Source organism: Pinus tabuliformis, chromosome 8 (assembly GCF_031772625.1).
Source record: "Pinus tabuliformis cultivar Carrire ecotype Pingquan chromosome 8, CPIR1, whole genome shotgun sequence".
NCBI lineage: Eukaryota > Viridiplantae > Streptophyta > Pinopsida > Pinales > Pinaceae > Pinus > Pinus tabuliformis.
Genome location: NC_142294.1, coordinates 411149095 through 411170095, shown reverse-complemented (window position 1 = coordinate 411170095; position 21001 = coordinate 411149095). Strand labels below are relative to the sequence as shown.

The 21001-nt window shown below is 40.3% G+C and overlaps 1 protein-coding gene across 1 annotated transcript; it reads left to right on the top strand.

The window, feature by feature from the left end:
- The first annotated feature begins 5779 nt into the window (after positions 1-5779).
- Positions 5780-19960, top strand: LOC149235807 (uncharacterized). Its single transcript, XM_089368676.1, has 4 exons — positions 5780-6028; positions 18896-19183; positions 19286-19365; positions 19484-19960. Exons 1-4 carry the CDS (start codon positions 5780-5782, stop codon positions 19524-19526), a joined length of 660 nt encoding a protein of 219 aa, XP_089224802.1. The 3' UTR covers positions 19527-19960.
- Positions 19961-21001: the final 1041 nt, after the last annotated feature.

Here is a 21001-nt window from a genome sequence, read left to right as displayed (position 1 = left end):
CTCTAAAAGAATAAAATCACACAAAGCAGCTTATCAGTCAAGGGTACGGAAGCGATAACCCATCCCTCTAGAAACTGATGGAAAGGAAATTAGAGCATGGACCATAGGTCTGGGAGCTAGGCAACGACTGCTGAGGCTCACTACAGCCTTAGACCTTCTCTCACACCAAGACAACAAATGCAAGTAAATGGAACGACAGAAAGTGAAATGGAACAGCAAACAGGAAATGGAACAACAAATCTGAAATGGAACAGCAATAAATGGAACTAAACCTCGCGAGTCCGAACTAAACTTGTTCTATTGATCCAAACTCACACTCTGTAATAAAATAGCAGTCTCCTCTCTTAAAGCAACTTCAATGGATTATACTTTATGGAACAGTATTCACAAATGAATTATGGAACAGCAATCATCAACCGTATATACACAACACGCTTAATATAGCAATCTGATGATGAAAGAGAATATGAGTATGTTTCCAAATAGAATAACATTACTTCCGGATTCCAATAATTGAGATTTCGAATGAATCCAAGACAACAATATTCAATATGAAGGCTCTGTAACAGAAATAGTTGGCTTAGATTGTTAACATGCAATCAACTCTGAAAAGATTCACTCATACAATACAGAGTCACTACATAAATCTCTTGAAAGAAACCATTAATGAATTAATCGTAACAGAGCATGGAATAGCATATGAAAAACATGTCAGATTACCAAACTATAAAGATAAACAAACCACACAGAATCCAAATTATAATGATACAAAAGCAAGTGTCCTTCGGAGCCGGGCCCTTAGCTTCCAACGGTACACCACCCTAGATTACTCCAGACGCAGAGATGAAATAAACACCAAGTCTTTTGTATTAATGCATCAACAAATATACAGTAAAACAAGTCTTAGTGAGAGTCGATGATCAAAGTTGAGTCTGAAATTCACAGTTACATATATGAAAAAGGAGGTCCCCTTGCTTAACAATGTTGTCCCTTTTTATAAGAATAACGGTGGAGGTATCTAAGTAGCAAAAATAAGCAAAACAGCGATCCCTCAGGATCAAAGATCCTGAGGGATTCGCCAAGCCGTTAATCCTTTACTTTTCTTCCCCTGTTCCGCCGAATTGATAACCCTTCTTTCTTTCCAGGGTCGTTCTGCTTCGATCTGTTCGATCTTGTTTACATCTGGTTCCCTTCTAAAGGGACAACAGTTATTCCTCCTTTGTCTTTTCCTTTCGAATGGCAACCCTTCGTTTCCACCCTTTCCTACATGGAAAAATAACAATTATTAGCGATTAAGTTTTCCATACTAATTCTCGCACATTCTATTAAAATTCTTTATTTCTTTAAGTTCATTATGCAGAAAGGGTTACAATTGTTACTGAAAAGTTGCTAAAACATTTGTCAAAAACATACCTTTCCAGTGCTCCACACCAAGCAGGGCAAAGTACAACACTCGCACTCTGGTGTGTGATTTGTCAAGTAGGAGGAAAGCATGCAACAGACAACTGCCACCTGTTGCAGAAGTATACCCAGAGCCCGCAATAGCTATATTGCAACTTTTGTAGATCAGTGGGTCACGATGAGTGAACATGTCGAAGTTACGATTTAATGATGGAAAGGACCCCAGCTTATCAAATTCAGACTGAAGTGTGAGGTTTCGACCCAGATGTAGGGCCACGTAGGGGATTTTAAGGACGTGGATGAGGAATAGGAATGGAGCCTAGGTGATGGTGTGGAAAACTGATCTGTTATAATTGCGGGGGGCCAGGGCACTACACTCACGGCTGTACTAACCCAACAAGGATATCTTGTCCATATCGTGAGAAGTTAGACCATGAAATGGTAGACTGTCCGACACTAATTGCGCAGATGTGCGAAAAGGGGGTATTACAGCCCACTCCAACTCAAAATGTCCAAATAATGAGGTCGAAATTGCGTGAAGAGAACCCTAGCTTAAACATGGTACTGAGGAGCGATGCAACCACAGGAGGAGATGCGGGGAAACAACTTGGAGAAGATTTGAAGGGTCATGATGCTCCTATAAAGGAACCTAACTTGGAGATAGAACAGGTAAAAGAGATGCCTAAAGAAGCTCAAAAGAGCTTCACAGAAGTCTGTACTCCAGGTAATAGGGATCCGATTGAGTTGAGAATGTATCCCTCTATGCTTACCACCTTTTTAGAGACATGTATGAAGTTGCTACATGACTATGAGATGGATCAAGTCGTTCTGGACTTGGGGTCAGACGCGAACGCGTTGCCTAAGCAAACATGGGAATGCATGGGCAGGCTCGCACTATAGTGGTCTCCTATTCAACTGCGGTTGGCCAACCAGCAAAAGATCTTACCAATGGGATGACTGCAAGCGATGACAGTGGACATTGAAGGCGTAAGTACGTAGACTGACTTTGAGGTAATAGAAATTTTTGATGACAGTAATCCATAACTTGCATTTCTAGGAACAGAATGGGCCATGAACATGAATGGGATCATCAACTTAAAAAGACGGAAAATGACATTTCAAAAAAAGTCACCCAGGGTAATAGTTCTGCTGGACCCAGCTGAAGGAGCATGCTACACCGAACCGGTGCATGATGAGGATAGTCATGATGAATTGGACTACATCTATTAGATAACAGCGCAAGGCCAGGATCTTGTGACTCCCACAACGGACATGAGAATATTATGGGAGTGGGATAGTTCCTACACCTCAGATTCATATGAGGAGATTGAATGATGGCATAATTGATTGCATGAAGTCACAACACTCAACTATAACATGATGATTAGATCACTATGGCGCATGACAACCGAGGTACGGCAACAACCAGCAAACAACGGAGCAACAAAGGAGGAGGATTTTGTTAGCCTCTGCAGAACTTCAATTATAAATACGAAGCAACAGGAGGTGATGGAAGAAGCACCATGCATGGAAATCACACTAGGATGGTGTGCACAAACGACGTTGAGGTGGAAGGAGCACAGAGGTAGAAGGTGGTTCTGGGTATGGATTGGAGGACGTGCATAGCCAACACAGTAAGGGCAGCCATGAAGGAACAAGGAGGCCACCCATCTACAATGGAGGGAACAGGTGTATGCTGCGCAACCATCACCCAACTGAACTTGCATGTAACAAGGGTTCACTGAATAGATAAAACCGTAAAAAAAGCAGGGTGTGCCAAGGGAACTCTATCCATGGTCAGACAAGAAGTAAAGAGAATTTCCCCGACCACTACCCCTACAGTTCGATCGGAACGAAAAGGCCTGGAGGAAGGGATCCGATGGTTACACGAAGCCATTCGGCATAGTAGCCTAAGACTTCGCGAACTGGAAGAAGTGGGGGCAAGGCTGAGGAGGAAAAGCATGAGGTTGGATGAAGAAAATGAGAAAATAAAAATAGAAGGCACACAAATGGGCCGCGAGAATAGGCAAAAGAAGGGACCGGACCTAGCTAGCCCCCCTACGATCCTAGCACAAGTCGTGACCCTGCTATCATGGTTGCAAATGCACCCTACTGGATAAGGGAGCACGAACCCAATGCACTATCCAATTCGAAGGTACATGAAGGGTGCCTGTAGCCTGGGCTAGCAGGGAAAAGGAAGGCTCACACGAAGGGTTTGACCACCTAACTATTGGTAGGAGACCTAGTCTTAGTGCCCCAGGCAGTTGAAAGAGGATACAAGACTATAAAAAAATTTGCAGGAAGCTTACGCGATTCGGCTGTGGAGCGCAGGGCCAGTAAAAAGCATAGAACACACCCGCGTACCAAGGGCTACACTGCCGTGTGAAGTGGATAGCAGGTGACTGTTGTAGTTACTATTCTTAATAAGATGTCCCATTTAAGACACCAAGGAGTGGGCAGTAGGAAATTAAGACATAGGGGTAACTGCCAAAATCACATTAATGAACTGCAAATAGGGAAAAAGGCCAAATTTGAATTCGAAATGGTATATAAAAACAAGTGAAGTGTCACAAAAAAAATCTTGAGCATTTGAAGAATAGAACGCCCTAGGTTCAAATCGGGAGGAGCATGATGAATGAAAAACTGATGAAAGAAAACCCATGGTTTCAAGAATTTCCGAAGGAATTGCGCGAGTCGTTACTTAGGTCAATAACTACCACCAAGGACGTTACACAGAATCCTACATCACAAGCAGCTGAAGTTCCTAAATCCCCCATGATGCCACAATCTAAGAAGAACCCCCAGGTAGCAGGACTGGTCAGGATGTCTTCGCGAAATCTGCAATTCAGTAAATTATTGATGGAGGAAAAAGGAAAAACCATTACAATTGAGAGCGATGAAGAGGTAAAAGATCATCCGACCTATATCGAAGAAGTTGAACCTAGCGAAGAAAGGGAAGAAGACCTCTAGCCAGTAAGATGCCCTAAGTATGTGCCTCCCAGGAAAGGGAAGGCCAAGATCCCTAACGATCTGGATGTTGTTGACAACATACTCATCAACCCGTCTATTCCAAAAGGTGTTCCACTTCAGGGCACGGTGACTGGCTGCATCTTGACAATGAAATTTGATGACTAGGACCTCGCAGATACAAAGAAGTTTCCCCATTTGGTGACTAGCGAATTGATGGAGCGAAGCGTAGAAGGGATGGTTACGACACTTCAGCCAAAGAAATGGCCGCAAGAGTTGGAGGAAGTTGGGTTGCTCTGTCTCCTGTCCATTCCCCACTTTCTCCGACCCCCCGTTACAATATTGGTCATCAGACAGCTTCTGTGTCTAGTACACAATGGATACTTATGGATAGACAAACCCATCTCCATCACAACGGAACTCATTCATAGGATCTCGCAGCTTCCATGTGAAGGAAGGGACCCCATGGAAATCATGGATAGGAGTGGTGATGTGATGATGACAGAAACCCTTAAAAAGAAATACAAGCTGGAGAGAGGGCACCGAAGGTATGCTATTGATAGTATTCGAGACAAAGCAGTTTGCATTGCTATGTAGCTGCTGGTAGGGAAAGTGATGTGAAAATTTCACGGCAATGAGGTTCTAGCAATAGTTGTCGTGTTATCTGAGTAATGCGTAGCAGGGGAATAGTCAATTGGGCACAGTTCCTCTAGGACGAATTCCTAACCAATAGTAGGGAGGTTCAACAGGAGGGAAAGACCTTCCACTATGTGTGGTTGCTGCTGTCCATCACGTTGGTTACAAGTGAATTACCCGAAGATAGCTAGTTTCCCTCCTTGGACCAGGATTGGCGAGAAGCCGCCAAATATGTGTCACTCTGGGCAACCAAGGATGCTGTCAGAATCTGGGACATCAAGATTTTCTGGATACTAATGGAAGAAAATGTCTACCAGTGGATCAACCAACAACCCCGTTTGTCCATCGAGGTATATGACAATGTAAAGAACATCATTGAGTTTAAGGCTGATAGGTACCATGTCTACATCCGAGTGTGCAAGGACCCCGAACAGACGTGGATCACACTTCCCTTCATTGCCATTGACAAAGCTATCTATGCGGTATTGGATACCTAGCCACCAGAGTGGCACGGACCAGATGCAATGGGGTGCGATGAGGCTACTATCCAAAAACAGAAGGTTGAAACTAAGCACGCAGCACAAAAAAAGAAGAATGAGCAACACGTTGCAGAAGTATGGGCTGCCTGGGAGGCGACGCAGACTTCTACAGGTAAGGCGCCAGTAGGAGGGGCTGCAACGACAAAGGACGGAAGCAGTCTAAAGGTGACCACAAAGCCGACCACGGATATAGAAACAGAAGGAATGATGCTAACCACCATGAGGTCGCCCTTAAAATGACGCTGGTGACAGAACGAATGAAGCTGCGGAAGAAGGCCAAGGCATCTAATTGGGACAGGGAACTTATTACATTGACCAAGGGTGATCTCAGTGACATAGGGGATACAGTTCGTGAAGTCACCTGGGAGGCACTCGACGAGGCCATGTCAGAGCAACAGACTGTGTTGGGGGTGCTCTGCATACAACTACAGAACTTGGGATATAGCCCTCGCAACCAAGAACCATTACTACCTATGGAGCTTTGGGTTTGTCAGCCACTGAGTAGTTTCTAAAGGCCAAATTGGCTAATACTATCCCACTCCTAGCAGGAGCAGTGATAACAGAAAATGTGGCAGACAGAGCTATGGTGGGCCGACTTGAGGGACTTGGATTAAATTTGGCTTCCCTCCCTCACGAAAGCTTGTACTAGCTCCAGGATAGTTCAACAATGGAGCTTCATGCTAGGGAAGGATGTTTAGTACAGGTACTTAGTGGTTTAGCAAATTAATATAGAACAATTGAGCCTCCAATGAGACAAAGTGGTAGCAAAATATCAACAGTTGGAACAAGTTGTAGGGAAAGCATGTGCTCATGCCCCTGAGCTACAACTTGTGGCCGAGTTACTTGTCAACATACAAATCCATAAGTTGGCTACTGGGTTCAATGAAGCAAAGGAAGAAGCCGCAAGGGTTCAGTTGGCCCTCAACTTACAGATTACAGAGCTAAAACTACAAGTACAATCTTCGACACCACTAGAGGTCACCAAGCAGTGCAGAGGCATCATTCAATCTTGGTGGGAAACAATCACACGTGCCATGAAGGAGTGCACTTACTTATTGGATCAGTCTCTTATTATGCTCACTTCACTCTAGGAAGATCCAACCTTACAACAATTGGAAAGATAGGCAGGGGAGCTCCAACAAGCCTATGATAATGTTAGAGGGACCATGCAGATGGTTGCTATTACGCAATGCTTGGCCAAGATGAGGGAGGCCCAGGCCCTAAAGATACAAGCTGATGCTGCCCCACAGAAGGAAGCAGTGGTTAAAGAATGTCTCCAACCATGGCTTGATGAGGCATTCGCGAGTGTAAGGTGGCACATATGCAGGTAGAATATGCACCCAGTGAAGTAGCTGAAATAGATACTGATGTCTCGATCGCTCACGTGGAATAGGTACAACAGATGGTGGAAGAGTTTGCTACAATTACAAGAGAAGCACAAAATTTGCTAACCAACCTCTGCACGAAGATTTTCGCACCAACTGAGTGACTCAAGACGAGTCACGATGATTGTGTTGGGGGCCTGTTGGGTACCGGAGGCCCTGCGGAATAGTTTTGGGGCTCAAACCCTGCAATTTTGGGTAAAAGTATGGTAAAGACTCCACGAGATGCATGGAGCGTGAATTGTAATGAGTCAAGTCAATGGATTTTCCACCCAAAAATAATGTAAGAAAATAGAAAATGAGTCGGCCTACCCATGGGCTGCGGACCATGGAAATGTATAAATAGAGCAAGGCTCTATGGCTAGAAGTCAGTTTTTGGGTATGCATTATTCATCTCAAATGTAATGGGTTTATGAATAAATAAGTCTTTAAGCATCTGTAAGTCTAAGTCAAGGGTGTTGGTAGATAGATAGAGGCTCTGCAGCTATGTGTACAGAGGCTTGGTAGAGTCAGCAACTATATGTGTGGACCCCTATAGCTGAGTGCACAGGGTGGATCTAGTTGTACTGAAGGGAAGATTAATAAAGATAAGAATTTCTGAATCATTATGTGTTTTCTTGTGGATCTATCTATTGCCTCTGAATTTATGCATTATTTGTTATAGTTGTGCGTACAAGGTTTTAATGTTAAATGTTTGCTTAAAGACTGTAATAAAAGGATCATATCGGTAATAATTTTATTAATAAGAAAGTGCATCTATGCAGAAGCAGAACAGAGTGGCGCGAAGTTGCATATGGTTCGCTACCCCTCCAAACCACATCCATACATCCCAAGGGTGTGGAAACCTAGTTCCAACACCCTCCCATACTACCTCGGGTGAGACTTCAGTCCACGCTTAGTGGACTATTGCTGAAAGGTCCAGTAGTGCGGGATTTGTTCAGCTAATACTCTTCTAAAGCCTGGGTTAGGCACCAACAAGCCAACAATAATTGTGTGCCTTTGTGGTTGTTGGTATGTCTCCCACAAATTCCATGGAAATGTTTTCCCAAGGACAAGCGAGTATAGGTAAGTGATGATATAAGCCATATTTTTTGTTGCTATGCTTGTTGGTACAATAAATCACGCATCCCCTTATGAACCTAGATACCTTCTCTTGCTTATTGGACCAAAAAACATACCTCTTCAAGTTATCCATGTTCTTCCCTACACCAAAGTGTCTTGAAACCTTGAAGGTGTGAGGCTCTCTAATCAACTGCAATCATTTGCCTTTAGGAATACATAACTTATCTAGAGTTGAATGTGAGACCAATTGTAATATTTTAGAAGAATGAAGAAAATATCAATTCTCCATTGATAGCTTTTAGAACATGGTATATGAATACAACAACAACATAATGAGTAGGAGCATACCTTAAGGAATAATCATATAGTTGGGACAAACTAAGACATACACAATGGGAAAGTGTTAGAAATAAATTGCAAATTAGTTCACAATCAATTATGTACATTAAAATCTAATGAAGAGCCTAGATTCAAAGTCATCATACAAGTTGCATGGACTGAATTAGTTCATAAACATGTAACCAATATGTAACACACATTTATACATAATTGTAATACTAGATAGCTAATGTAACAATAGAGGAATGAATGGGAACCAATGCATGAATTAGAGAAAAATCCATTAATGTTGTCACATATTAAAATACATGCACAAAAAGCTCGTCAAAACCCAAGCATGGGATGAGAGTAGTTCATAGCATCTTCAAAACAAAACACTAGCCTCACAATCCATCCACCTATAAGCTACCAATAATTTTATCTCGTCAAGCACAAAATAAAAATCCGCTGAAGTGGTAAAAGTCCCTTTGAATGAGGCAAAAGCTTACATTTATAGGACAAGGTGACCTTTCACCTTGTCCTATAATTCTTGGACTTCCCTCATGACCTTTCGACTTCCAATTGACTCTTTATCTCCCTTATGACTTTTAGACTTCCATCATGACTTTTGAGCTTATAAATGACCTTTGATATTCCCTCTCGATATTTTCCATAATTTGAATATTTGTCGTTAATGATAAAATAATACATTTGCAATATAATTCGATATTCAACATGCTCTTGATTTAGTGACTTGGTGATGCCTTCATTATGCCCATGGGTCACCTTGTTGTTGGGTTGACTATTCAACGACTATCTCCAATTTTGACAATGCCTCCATGTAATGTCTAGATATAAATCACCAACAATCGTTTTTCCATTCTAATCCTACAAACACATAAACATTAATCAAAATGATGGAGTGAAATAATTCTTTTGACAAAAAGACACTTGTAACAATTATTTTCCATGAAATGGCTCAATATAAATAATCTTGAAGAATTTGAAAGCATTCACATCCTCATGGATTTGAGCTTGACCAATCAATTTGTATGCAATCTCATCCTTTAGTTTTCCTTTATTTCCTTTACTTATTGTACACATTTCCAATGACATGCAACGTATTGTGATTTTATAGCTCCTTCTTTAATACATCATCCCAACACTAATTATGATGTTGCCTAATTTTTTCTTTGTATTGCATACTATGCAAAACATGTGATCAAACCACTTATTTAGCACTTAGCCATGTTGGTATAGTTTGTGTCACCGTTCCTTGTCAAATTCTTGATCACATGGCTTTCATGCTATCTTTATTTGAATCCTTTCTTTAGAGGTAACATAGTATTGATGCAATGCCCTTTGAGACAAGTTTGATGGCATTCATCTTTATTTCATGCAACCTTTGATGTAATGCAACGCTTTCTCTTTCTCCTTAACTACTTGTCCCACCACTACAAATTAAATAGCATCGCACTATCGTAATTGTCCATTGCAACCATTGACATGCCTTCTATTGTAGCATTCATTTTGGTTCCTAATCACAATCTTTGTGATAGTAATTTATCTTTATAGTAGGTGTATACTATAAATTTTAGTTATCATACATATGCATTCCTTTGCATTGTCTATCGTGCACTATGGCACCATTGGTTGTGCTCTTACAAAAGATTTTTTCACATTACACTCTACATCGTTCATACACACCATACATTTTTGTAGCCTTCATCATATCATTATAATTCTTTCGCAACCTTTTCATCAAATTATGATGGCCATTTGAATCCTATCACGCTTATATATTATTGTGGTTCTATATCATTTAATAAATTAATCTTCAACACCTAATGCAATATCTCTTTTGCAAGCGTTGTTTGTTGGAGAATCTAATTCCAACTGCCTACTAGGTGTCATATATGTTCATCTAAGTTACACAATGAGTTAGAGTTTAGTCTAGTTCAATTTAGTTTTAATTTAGTCATTTAATGTTGATGTCTCCTATGAAATCTATTTAACCGATTTTGAATATTAAAAAGAGCATTTTTGTTCCATGTTTTAAATTCCTTAACATAGTATTAGAGCATTAGGTTGCATAAGACTCCAAGGAGAGAAACGTCTTGAGGAGCTTGAGGATGAGAAGCCGAGAGAAAGTGTGACAACAAAAAACCTTCACATTTTCAAAGAAAAGAAAGTGCGACGAACAATACCAAACTTACAAAATTGTAGAATTTTTGGGACTGTCACACCTTGTCGATAAAGATAGTGCGAAAGGTTGTGCACCCAATCTGTGTCTGAAAGTGCGACACCCAAAACATGCCACCAAGTTTTTTAAAAGAAAGCCTCATGAAGCAAACAAATTCAAAGACCTCGGTAAAGAATTCCATTCTAGCTGACAACCTCATTCACAGTAGCTAGGAGGTTGTTTCAAAAATCTGAAAGCTATTTGCCCATATGTTGTGAAATGCTTATGAAAATCGCTCATGCAATGTTTAAAAGAAAAAGGGACTCCAATCATAAAAAGGGACTCCAATCATATTTAAATGGCTTCTTGTTGATTTCTTAAAAGGCTAAATATTGTTCGTGTAGCATCATAGTCAATAAAAAAAATCACAACGCGCGTCCCTCCAAATCACGAAGTCTTAGAAGTGAAAAATCAAAGTTTTTAGTCCAAAGACGAAAAGCCATGAAAGTCGAGCCTTTTTTGTGTATAGACTTTCCTTGTACGTTCATGAGGCAATTTTTTCTTTTAAATCCAGAGCTTTTTTAAACGAGATGATTATGAAGAAGAGTTAAAGTTCCTTGAAGCATGGTTTGCAACACCATGCCTTGATAAAGTTTGCATAGAAGTTGCAGAAATGAGTGTTGAAGACAACATGCATAATGAAAACATCAATGATATTCTCATGAAGTGGATCCCTCAAGAGATAATTTTGTATTATAGACTTATGTTGTAGCAGAATATTGATGATAAAAGACACGCAACATAATATGACATGTAGCAACAATCCACATACAAGCTGACTTTTGAAGTAGGCAACCTATAATAATGGAAGACTTGCACCAACGAATGAAGAAACTAAGGTTTGAGGGACACAACAAAAAAGAAAAAGGTAAAACAATTTATAGGCTACATGACCTCGAAGAATAAAAGAATAAAATGAAATCTAATTTTGTAGGCCTAATTGAGACTCATACCAGTAGGCATCTTAGTTTAAATTTTTGTGATTGTAATTAAGGGGAGTGCTGGAGAGACTAATTCCAACCACCTGCTACGTGTCATAAATGTCCATCCAAGTGTCACAGTGAGTTAGAGTTTAGTGCAATTCAGTTGAATTCAAATTCAGTCATTTTAATGTTGATATCTCCTATGTAATCTATTTAACCGATTTTAAATATTGAGAAAAACATCTTTCCTACATGTTTTCCATTCGTTAACCTTGTATATCTTCATTCCAATGCTATACCTGCGTTCCTTTCCTTCAATGCGATGTAATATCTCGTTTAAGCATATTATATGCACATAGAATCATGCACAACTTTAATAAGTAGTCTTTTACATGTGCTAGGATATTACTCATCGCTCGCAAGATTTGTCAACTGGTTCCAACATTCAATGGGATTTTGAACATTATCCTTATCGATTTCATTTGTCATTGCTACAATCTTAATTACATGGGTCAGTATTTAGAATGGCATTGATGATGGCATATCAACTAACGACTGAAGATTCGTCACGACTGAAGAAGCAGAGTTTTCCAGGTCTGAGGGAAATCATGTCTGTGTATGATGGCTAATGTTTTTGATAAGTTGAATATGTTGCCATATGTCCATTAATGCTTAGCAACATAGTTTCTCCTCCACTGTTGAAACTTGGATTCTCAATGCTCTTATGATCTCGTCATTCCAATCCTGTATATTAGACATATATTTCGTGAAAGGTTGAATTGATTTATGTGTAATCAAATTGTTATGCACAAGTTGGTGCCAGCGGTGGTTCCTTTTCGAAATAATATGAACTGAATCCCTTACAGTATTAGATTTTTTTTAGCATTCTGATGATAACCCAAACATAACTTGCATTAATAAACATAAGTTGCATGCGCATATCAAGGCATGATAATTTTACGTTTATTGAATGTTGAAGCTTCAATAAACTATTTGAAAAAAATAGTTTTGACTAAACATAATTATATAACTTTGAAAGACGAAATGAAATGAAAAGATATCGCATAAGAAAGTATTTTCATGAAATAAATTCAAGTATTTCTCGCAAAGAAGGTCAATGTCTCATATGCAACTGCGAAAGTTTAATTTTTATTTCCATAGTAATCTTTTCCCGAACCAATTCAACAGTCCAACACAGATGCAACGGCGGCTGTGACTGAAATCACCATGAAATATTCATTAAAACTCATGGTTAAAGATGCACGTTAGGAGATGAAAACAAAAGCCGAGTATGTTCGACACACGAGGCTCATGCCTAATTTGCAGTATAGGCTATGGAGATATAGAGCGTGAAGGTGTATGAGAAAGTGGCAATTACATAACCTTAATGCACTTGAAAAAATGTAAGCCTAGATGAAGTAAGGGAACATGGGCAATGTGACTTGTGAAACATGAGCACTCATAAACTTATAATCTTCGATACATAATTCGATCCTAGAAGAGTTTAACCAATTCAGGACTTCAGGACATAAGCATAGTTGACGAAACCTTAAAAAGTAGAGGGAACCAAAAATTAGGTATGGGCAAAATTTTGAATGTAGTTTTAGCAGCTACAACCAGATATAAATGAAACTAAAGTTTTAAATTAGAAGGCTGTGGATGAAAAGGTCACTAAAGAACTTGTATAGGAAAATCAAGATCCTTTTAATATAATTGTTGAAATAGATAAAATTGGTTCCCATCCTTCTTAAATAAATAGTGAAAGTTTTTAATTTCAAGAATGATGTAAATAAATTTGTTCGTATTTACAATACCCATGATCAAGCTACTACAACATCATTATTGGATGCAATAAACATTTAGGATAATTCACCTCAAATTTGAGTGGGACCTTATCGTGAAAGAGAAGAAAAATTGGTTCCTTCTTTTTATGTTATTCTAAATATCCCTGACCAATTATTAGGTAAACAAATGTTGGATTATGGGTCATTACATAATCTTATGCCAAAGGAGATTATGAATGAGCTAGGTCTAGATATAATTAGTCACTATAAAGATATATATTCTTTCAACTCTAGGAATGTTTACTTCCTTAAGATGATAAAATATGTTATAATGGCTTAGCGCAAATCATACCCAAAAGCATTATGATAGATTTTACAGTGGTTGATGTTCCTATGAGTTATGGGATGCTTTTCTCACAATTATGGGGTACAAAGCTTGGAGGAACTTCACATTTGGATATATCATATGCAACTATATGATTCTCGGACATGTTGTCACTTCTTTCCTTGGTTGTTAGAGAAATACTATTTAATCTTCATCATCATTTGATTTATGTTTAGTTGTATTCCATCTCATTCATTTCTTAAATCATGTCAATTTATCCACTCTATATCTAATAAAATAAATTTAATTTCCAATTCATAGAGATGGTTGTAATTTCTAGCTCTCTTTTTAAAGTGACATGAGATGGGTGATAGATTATCAAAAAATGTATTCAGAATGTGTAGCGGCTGCAACCACCATCCAAAATTTTTCCTTAGCTTCATTTTGGAGCCTCCCTACCAACCACCCTCAGCAGCATGTTTTGCACTATCAAGTACATAACCTTCAGTGATTTTCTAGCATATTTCTAGCCTGTGCATGATGGCTTGTTGCATCCCACTCATAGGTTGTTTCTCCGGACTTAGTGTTAGTTGTTGGTTGAGACACTCCATCTAGGAATTGCGCAATTGTGGAAGGGAACCAACCTTCCCTCCAAAAATTGGATAAACCCAACTAGACCCCCAGCTGGGCTCCATAATTGCACAGTTCCTCTTGACAATCTTCCTCCCAAAAATTGCGCAATTAATCCCAAGACATCTACTTAGCCCAAAAATTACGTAATTTTGGGCAGCAGTCACCTGCTACTCCCAAAGATTACACAATCCCTCTAGGACAACCAGCCCAGTAGCTAGAAAAAATTGAACAAATCTAGCTAGGGCAGCGTGTTGGGCTCAGAAATTGTGTAATACTGTCAAACATGCTTCCTTGAGAAAATTCCACAGTCTGACCTAGGACATCTGCTCAACCTAGAAATTGTGCAATCCTGGGAGACAACCACCTATTCCTCCCAGAAATTGTGCAATCCCTCTAGGACAACCATCTCTTCTTAGCCCAGAAGTTGCGTAGATTTTCATCCTAGGCTCGCAGACCGATGCATGTGCCTTTAGGTTGACTGATTCCCTCCCAGACTGAGCAAAACTAATTTGCATACATGTATTGTTTCTCCCAAGGCAGCATGCAAAGACATCCCTTGATTCAGGGATCTATATTTAGCAACTAGAGGTTACATGCAAGGATCATTTCAGAAACCTCCTGCCAAGTGTCGCTTTTCCTATATTTGTTGTATGCATGTCACGACCTATATTTTATCAAAAATCATCAACCGGACACTGCATATCTCATTCCTCACATCGATCTTGCATCCCTAACATCCCACCTTAAATCTAGGAGTCGTGGCACATTCAGCTCAACTGTTTTGGGGTAAGCCTACCTTTCATGTCTTGCGTTGTGTTTCTGTCGCTTTTTTTGTTTCGCTTTGTGTGAGCATTGTCTACTTGTTGTCATTTTGATTTATATTAGCTTGTAGAAGCACGTTTTAGTTTTTATTCACATCTCACTATTGTCACATGCATGACACTGCTTTTGCATAAGCGGTTGTCATTGCGGAAACTCGCACATGCATGCTTTCCTGTTTTCTGAATCTTGCACTTGCTATTTGCATGTATGATCATTTGCTCTTGTTTGCACTGATCTCATCATGCATTTATACTTCTCATGTTTCGGTCACCTGTCGACCAACCTAGGTTGCCTTGGCCAAGACCGTGCCTTCGCCCGGATAGCACTGCGCATTTCCAGAAGCGCGGACTCTACCTTCCCTCCAAAAATTGTGTAATTTTGGCCCAACACTGACCCCCAGGTTTGCATTGCACAATTCATGGAGGTAGTGTACTACTAGCCTTAGAAACTACGCAATGCAATTTGTTGGTTGCATGTCACTGCTAACTGAAATTATGCATTGCGTAGTTTTAGTCCTCAGCAGGGCATGTTGGACTATGCATTTCGCAGTTCTAGTATTCATTCAACCTCCTGACAGCTTGGATTGTGCCTTGCATAGTTTTCGTAGTCAGTCTCCCCACCTCCCGGCGGAAATTTCACAACCTTCACGATCAATCATACATGTATGTTGCAAGTCATTGCTCAAGTTTGTTCTGGTTTTCGAATGATAGATTGCTTGCCATGAGTGTTGCTATGTCTCCAGGCATCACAGGTGTTCGTCTATCTCTCAATAACACAAGTACAACAACTTCTAGGAGAGAAGAGTCAAAAACACTGTTAAGAGCACAACTAGGGATGTTGTCGGTTAAGTTTTTATGAACTTGTCTATCCACAAAGACATCAAGTTGTTCATGGACAAGGATATAAAGATCAATGGTAATGACATCACAATGAGCAACACCATCAACATTAGTAGAAGACAGCACACCTACATGCGATGAATGCAAGAGGAAGGTTGTTGAGATCATAATGGCAGAGAAAAGTTGTAAGTTCAAAGAAGATCCACTCATGATGAAAACAGCTTTGGAGATTAAGGCTATGAGGTGATGGTGCAACATGAACAACACTCGAAGGCAAAGAATGGAACAAAGAAGGAGTTACATTACTAAAGCAACAACTCAAGGAAGAACATTAGTTGCATAGATGAGAGAATGAGTTGCAGTAGGAACAAGTACAACAAGGGGTGCAACATGCACAGACGGATGAAATTGCACCCATACAAGTTATGGATCCATCCCAGCAGCTAGCACAGAGAAAAAAAGGTGAGCAATTTTGTTGACCACATTTGAGGGAATTCAGTAGCATGCATGTCATTATGTGCATGCATGTAATCCCACCCATTTGGCACACTCATCGAGGTGAAGACAAGAAGCAAGTCCAACTGGAGCTAAAAATTTTGATAAGTTAATGCGCATGGCCACCAACACATGCTTAGATTTCAACTTAGAAACTATGCATCAACATGTTTTTGGTTTGGTCACACCTAAGATGACCATGTGCATACTATCAGACGAGTTGGATGGAAGAGATATATCAATGTACTCGCATGAAATGGAGGCAAGAGTTTGCTTCAACAAGATGTCACCATTGAGTGCACGGACATCATCACAGACGAGCAACCTTGGCATCAATTCGCCACCATCAACCATCACAAGGATGTCAAAGAGTTGGTCTCACCACAACAATCCGATTGTTAGTGATGTCCTGCATGGCTTGCTCAGTACATTTTGCTCAATTCATTTCGGGATGCTGTCAAGGAGTAGTACTACCCTATCAAAAGCTACAAGGACAAATACATAAAGTGGACCATGCTGTGGCAGGGAAGGGACCAAGATGTGCTGGAGTTCACCCACATTTTTCATACCCTCCACACATAGTTTGGTATAAAATAATCTGAGCTGAATCTGGTACTCAAATATTGTGGTTGTCTACATAGATACATCCAGGAGGAGATGGAGTTCCTGAACATCTCCTTGCTTATCATGGCATACCGATACACTATCAAAATCAAACATAAGTTTAGACAAAAGAAGCAAGACTTTGGATCTGCAAATCCGAAGACCAGCGGATAAAGACAAGACGGGGAAATCCAAGATAACCCGTTGAAGCCACAAGAAAAGAACGACGCCATGAAGTCAAAGAAGGACACAGGAAAGTGGTGTGAGTTCCATAAGAGCCCCACTCACAACACAAGTGAGTGTCAAATGAAGCAGTTGCTGGTGGTTGAGTTGAAAGCTTCAAAATCAGATGCATGTTCTGACCCCGAGTTAGAACCTGATAAGGGGAATGGAAAAGCGAAGAAGATCATTGACATGGAGCCTAGCACCACTGTTGCCACTACCAAGATCCAGAAGAATGAGCCTAAAGATCCAAAGGAGGTGGGGTTTCTTTTCCACTCACAAATCTGGGTGAAGGGTTCGCCGCAACAATTCATTTTTGACAGTGGTAATGAAAAGAACCTCATTTCAGAAGAGGTCGTGAAGTAGTTGGGCCTACCGACTACACCACACCCACAATTGTACAGTATCGTGTAGCTTCATGAAGGACGAGATCTCTGAGTTCACCAGCGGTGTTGCCTTCCCTACAACATCAAACCCTTCATAGATGAGGTATTGCATGATGTTGCACCTATGGATGTTTGTGATGTATTATTACGCCAACCATACTTATGGAGATGAAATGCTATGTATAAGTCAAGGACTCACACTGTTATTATTACTTTGGGTGATGTAGACCCACCTTCGCCAACACTTTGATCACTGCTAAGAAAGGCAGCAAGTTGATCTCCCAAACTAGGAAATTTATTTTCTCTCTAGTTCACTCCCAAGGCAAGGGGAAGGTGGTCACCACATCCATGACCCCCGCGAAGGGTTCATCTACATAGCAGCAATAGTATAGGGATACGATCATGAAATAACACAGGAAAAACTTCTCCTCACACACAGGGGTACCACACAAGTTTCAGGTGGGCGACAAAGTCTGCTTACATCTATAGAAAGAACGCCTTACAAGAACCCATGAGAAGCTCAAACCACTCTGACATGGTCCATACACCATTAAAAAGGCTGTGGGAAATAATGATTTCGAGCACATCATTCCCTCATTCCTTCGCCTGCACAAAGTTTTCAATGTATACCGCCCTCGACCATGCTTCCCACCATTACTGGAAACATTAGAGATTGTAGAATAGCTCACCAGGGACCCAGCTTAGTATAAGTTTCCTCATTGTAGGGAGGAACTCAATGTAATGGCGACCATTGCTTCCTAAGGGGGGAGGAATGATCTAGGTGGATGTTGGTGGCCACCCACCTATCCCACTTGGACCCTCACAATTGTCTCTATCAATTTTTCAGTTTCCTTATTTGTAGCACTTACTACTTTTAGTAGTTTTTTGGGTCCTAAACTTGCACACTTGTTTTGGGGCCCTATGTCACGAACCTACCCCTGACATACATATATAAAAAAAAAAATATCTGAATATTTAACCTTGCATACTTAACTTACCATGCTCACGAATTTGCACGTACCTGCTATGACAAACAATCCACTCGGACTATTAATCTTATTAAAGAATGTTCAGAACTATTTACCAATGTCAAGTACGCATTGGTTATGAAACCTTGGCAACTTTTGAACGTTTTTGGTATGTATGCATCGCATTTGACACATAGGCACCGGATATTAACGCTGGCATTATATGTTGCGACCGGAATATTAATCCGGCGATGAGCTGTTGAGCGGTATTAAATTTATGGATAGGTGTTTTAATGTTTTTACAGTGCAGCTGGCCTGCCCTTCTTGCTTGACCATGTGAAGTGGTAGAGCCCCGTACCCTCATTCCCTGCGCCTCAGGTTCCCGCCTCATTTCGACGAAGGAGATCATCCGGTCGAAATCTGAGGGTGGAGGTTTATCGAAGGGTTTTTAGGGTTCGTATTAGTCGGCTTGAGTCTTCATTCAGTTCATTTGGACCTGGTGCCGCTCCCAGGTTTGGCTTGTCTCCTTCGCATACAGGGGATGTCTTCCATGAACTCCTCTGCCAGAATTTATCCGCTACACAGGACTTCGGCTTTCCGGAAATCCTAACCTTGCAGGTGATGGCATTTGTTACAGTAGGTTTTTCCGATTCTCCTGTTATGTCAGTCTTTTAATTCAAGCATCTCCTTCGAATTAGTATGTGTATTAACAGTTCAATTGTTTCTCTGTGCTTGAAGGTGGTTGCTGTGGCAATGAACTCCTCCTATGTGCCGGACGTTGGACCCTCAGCAACCCAACTTTTAACACCGTTTAACGGGTAAGTAATTTCATGCTCGAACTGTTTCCCGGGTGCAATGTTTGGGGTTTTTACCTTTCGACTGGTGCGGTCATGAAATTTATATATACTCGTTCTCGTTGTTTTTATTTGGCTCCAGATTTCCATTTCCTGGCCGATGTAACCCAAGACAGGGTTCTTGAGGCTTGCCTCCGAGGCTGCCTATGATTTTTCTTTTGTAGCCCCAGACTTCGTTGTCTCGGCCGGTTCTGTTGGATTTGTGAGGAACGGTCTGTTCCGTCAACGGGAGATGCCTTGGCAGTTTCTGCGGTTAAATTATCTCAGTTTCCATCTGTTTATTTCTATAACCATTTACAGTGTAATTATTGGTAACGGAGTAGTTGAGACTACGGGATTGGACCGGTCACGGAACATCTCTCTGTTTTTGTTTTATAATGCAAAACATTGTTATTTCTCAAGTTCGCCGTTCTCAGGCATGTTTACTCGACTCTGTAGTTATAAACCCATTCAGGGTTTTTCTGAGCAGTTACTAGTATACTATACTCGCCTCGCCTGAGTGGTTTATATGTGTATATAATGTCAGTTCTGTTATTTTGATACACCGGTTCTCATTTTACTGTGATATTTATAATCAGGCTCTCATATTCTCGGAATATTCTTATATGTGTTCTCTTATTTCTATAGCACAGTGGAACCGCCGTTGTCTTAAGGGAAATAGCAGGTGGTTCTTTTCCTGTTCCGTATTCGGCTGTAATACTTCTTTGAACTGTTAGAATACCATACTATCGATATGCAAGGTTAGTGATAGAAGAGCTTTGTTTACTGTTGAAAAGATATGTGCGACTATTTCGACGGTAGAATCCACACCGCTTATTGCATTTGCTATTCTGGTCTATGGTGAAATATGTATTTTAAACTTGTTTTGTATATGCTTGTTCTACAGTTTATACAGGCTGTCATGTATAATGTAGTCTTGTCTGACCTTCTGAATCTCATTATTGAACATTCACTATACAGTAAATCTTACCAGTTCTGGTAATTTTCGGCTCGGGTCTGATATTTTATTCTCTACTAAAGTGTACAGACTTATGGTCGACAAACTGGTTTATTCCTTATATATGTAAAGTAATTCATCGGTGTTCTATATAGGGATATTTGACTTCTATCTTTGAGTTTCTTTTAAGGACCAATATCCATGGCAAAATTACTATATTTTCATCTCGAACAGTTAACATTACCGCATGTAAGTAAGGATAAAAGATAAGTGGGTTTTTCCCTTTTTTTTTTAGATAATTTCACAGTCTCTCCTATTGTACTTTAGACTTCTGTAACTTGCAGTTAACTGTAACATCATAGATGTATATTCATCAATAAGATAGTTTTCCAGAAAGTTTCCACTTACCTGATCCGCCTGGTTGTAGATGTGTTACAGAGGTTCACCTGTACACCTTGCTGCTCTTGACCACCCAACCATGAGATCCAATGCCGAAACTGGAATCTCCCCCCGAGCTATCTTGCAGGCCCAAAGCCCTCAACAAGATACATGCAACTTGTGCCTGGTTATCTGGTCCTCACCAGACTTAACCAGCTTCTTTTTTTCCCTTTTTCTGTCTGTCCCTACAGCACAGAATTTTTGTCTCTACCTCCCCCTTTTCCC

Coding starts and splice junctions, on each gene's coding strand:
- LOC149235807 (XM_089368676.1), top strand. CDS start 5,780: ATGACGCTGGTGACAGAACGAATGAAGCTGCGGAAGAAGGCCAAGGCA. Junction 19,184..19,285: donor AGGTGATGGCATTTGTTACA/GTAGGTTTTTCC, acceptor CTGTGCTTGAAG/GTGGTTGCTGTGGCAATGAA. Junction 19,366..19,483: donor CTTTTAACACCGTTTAACGG/GTAAGTAATTTC, acceptor ATTTGGCTCCAG/ATTTCCATTTCCTGGCCGAT.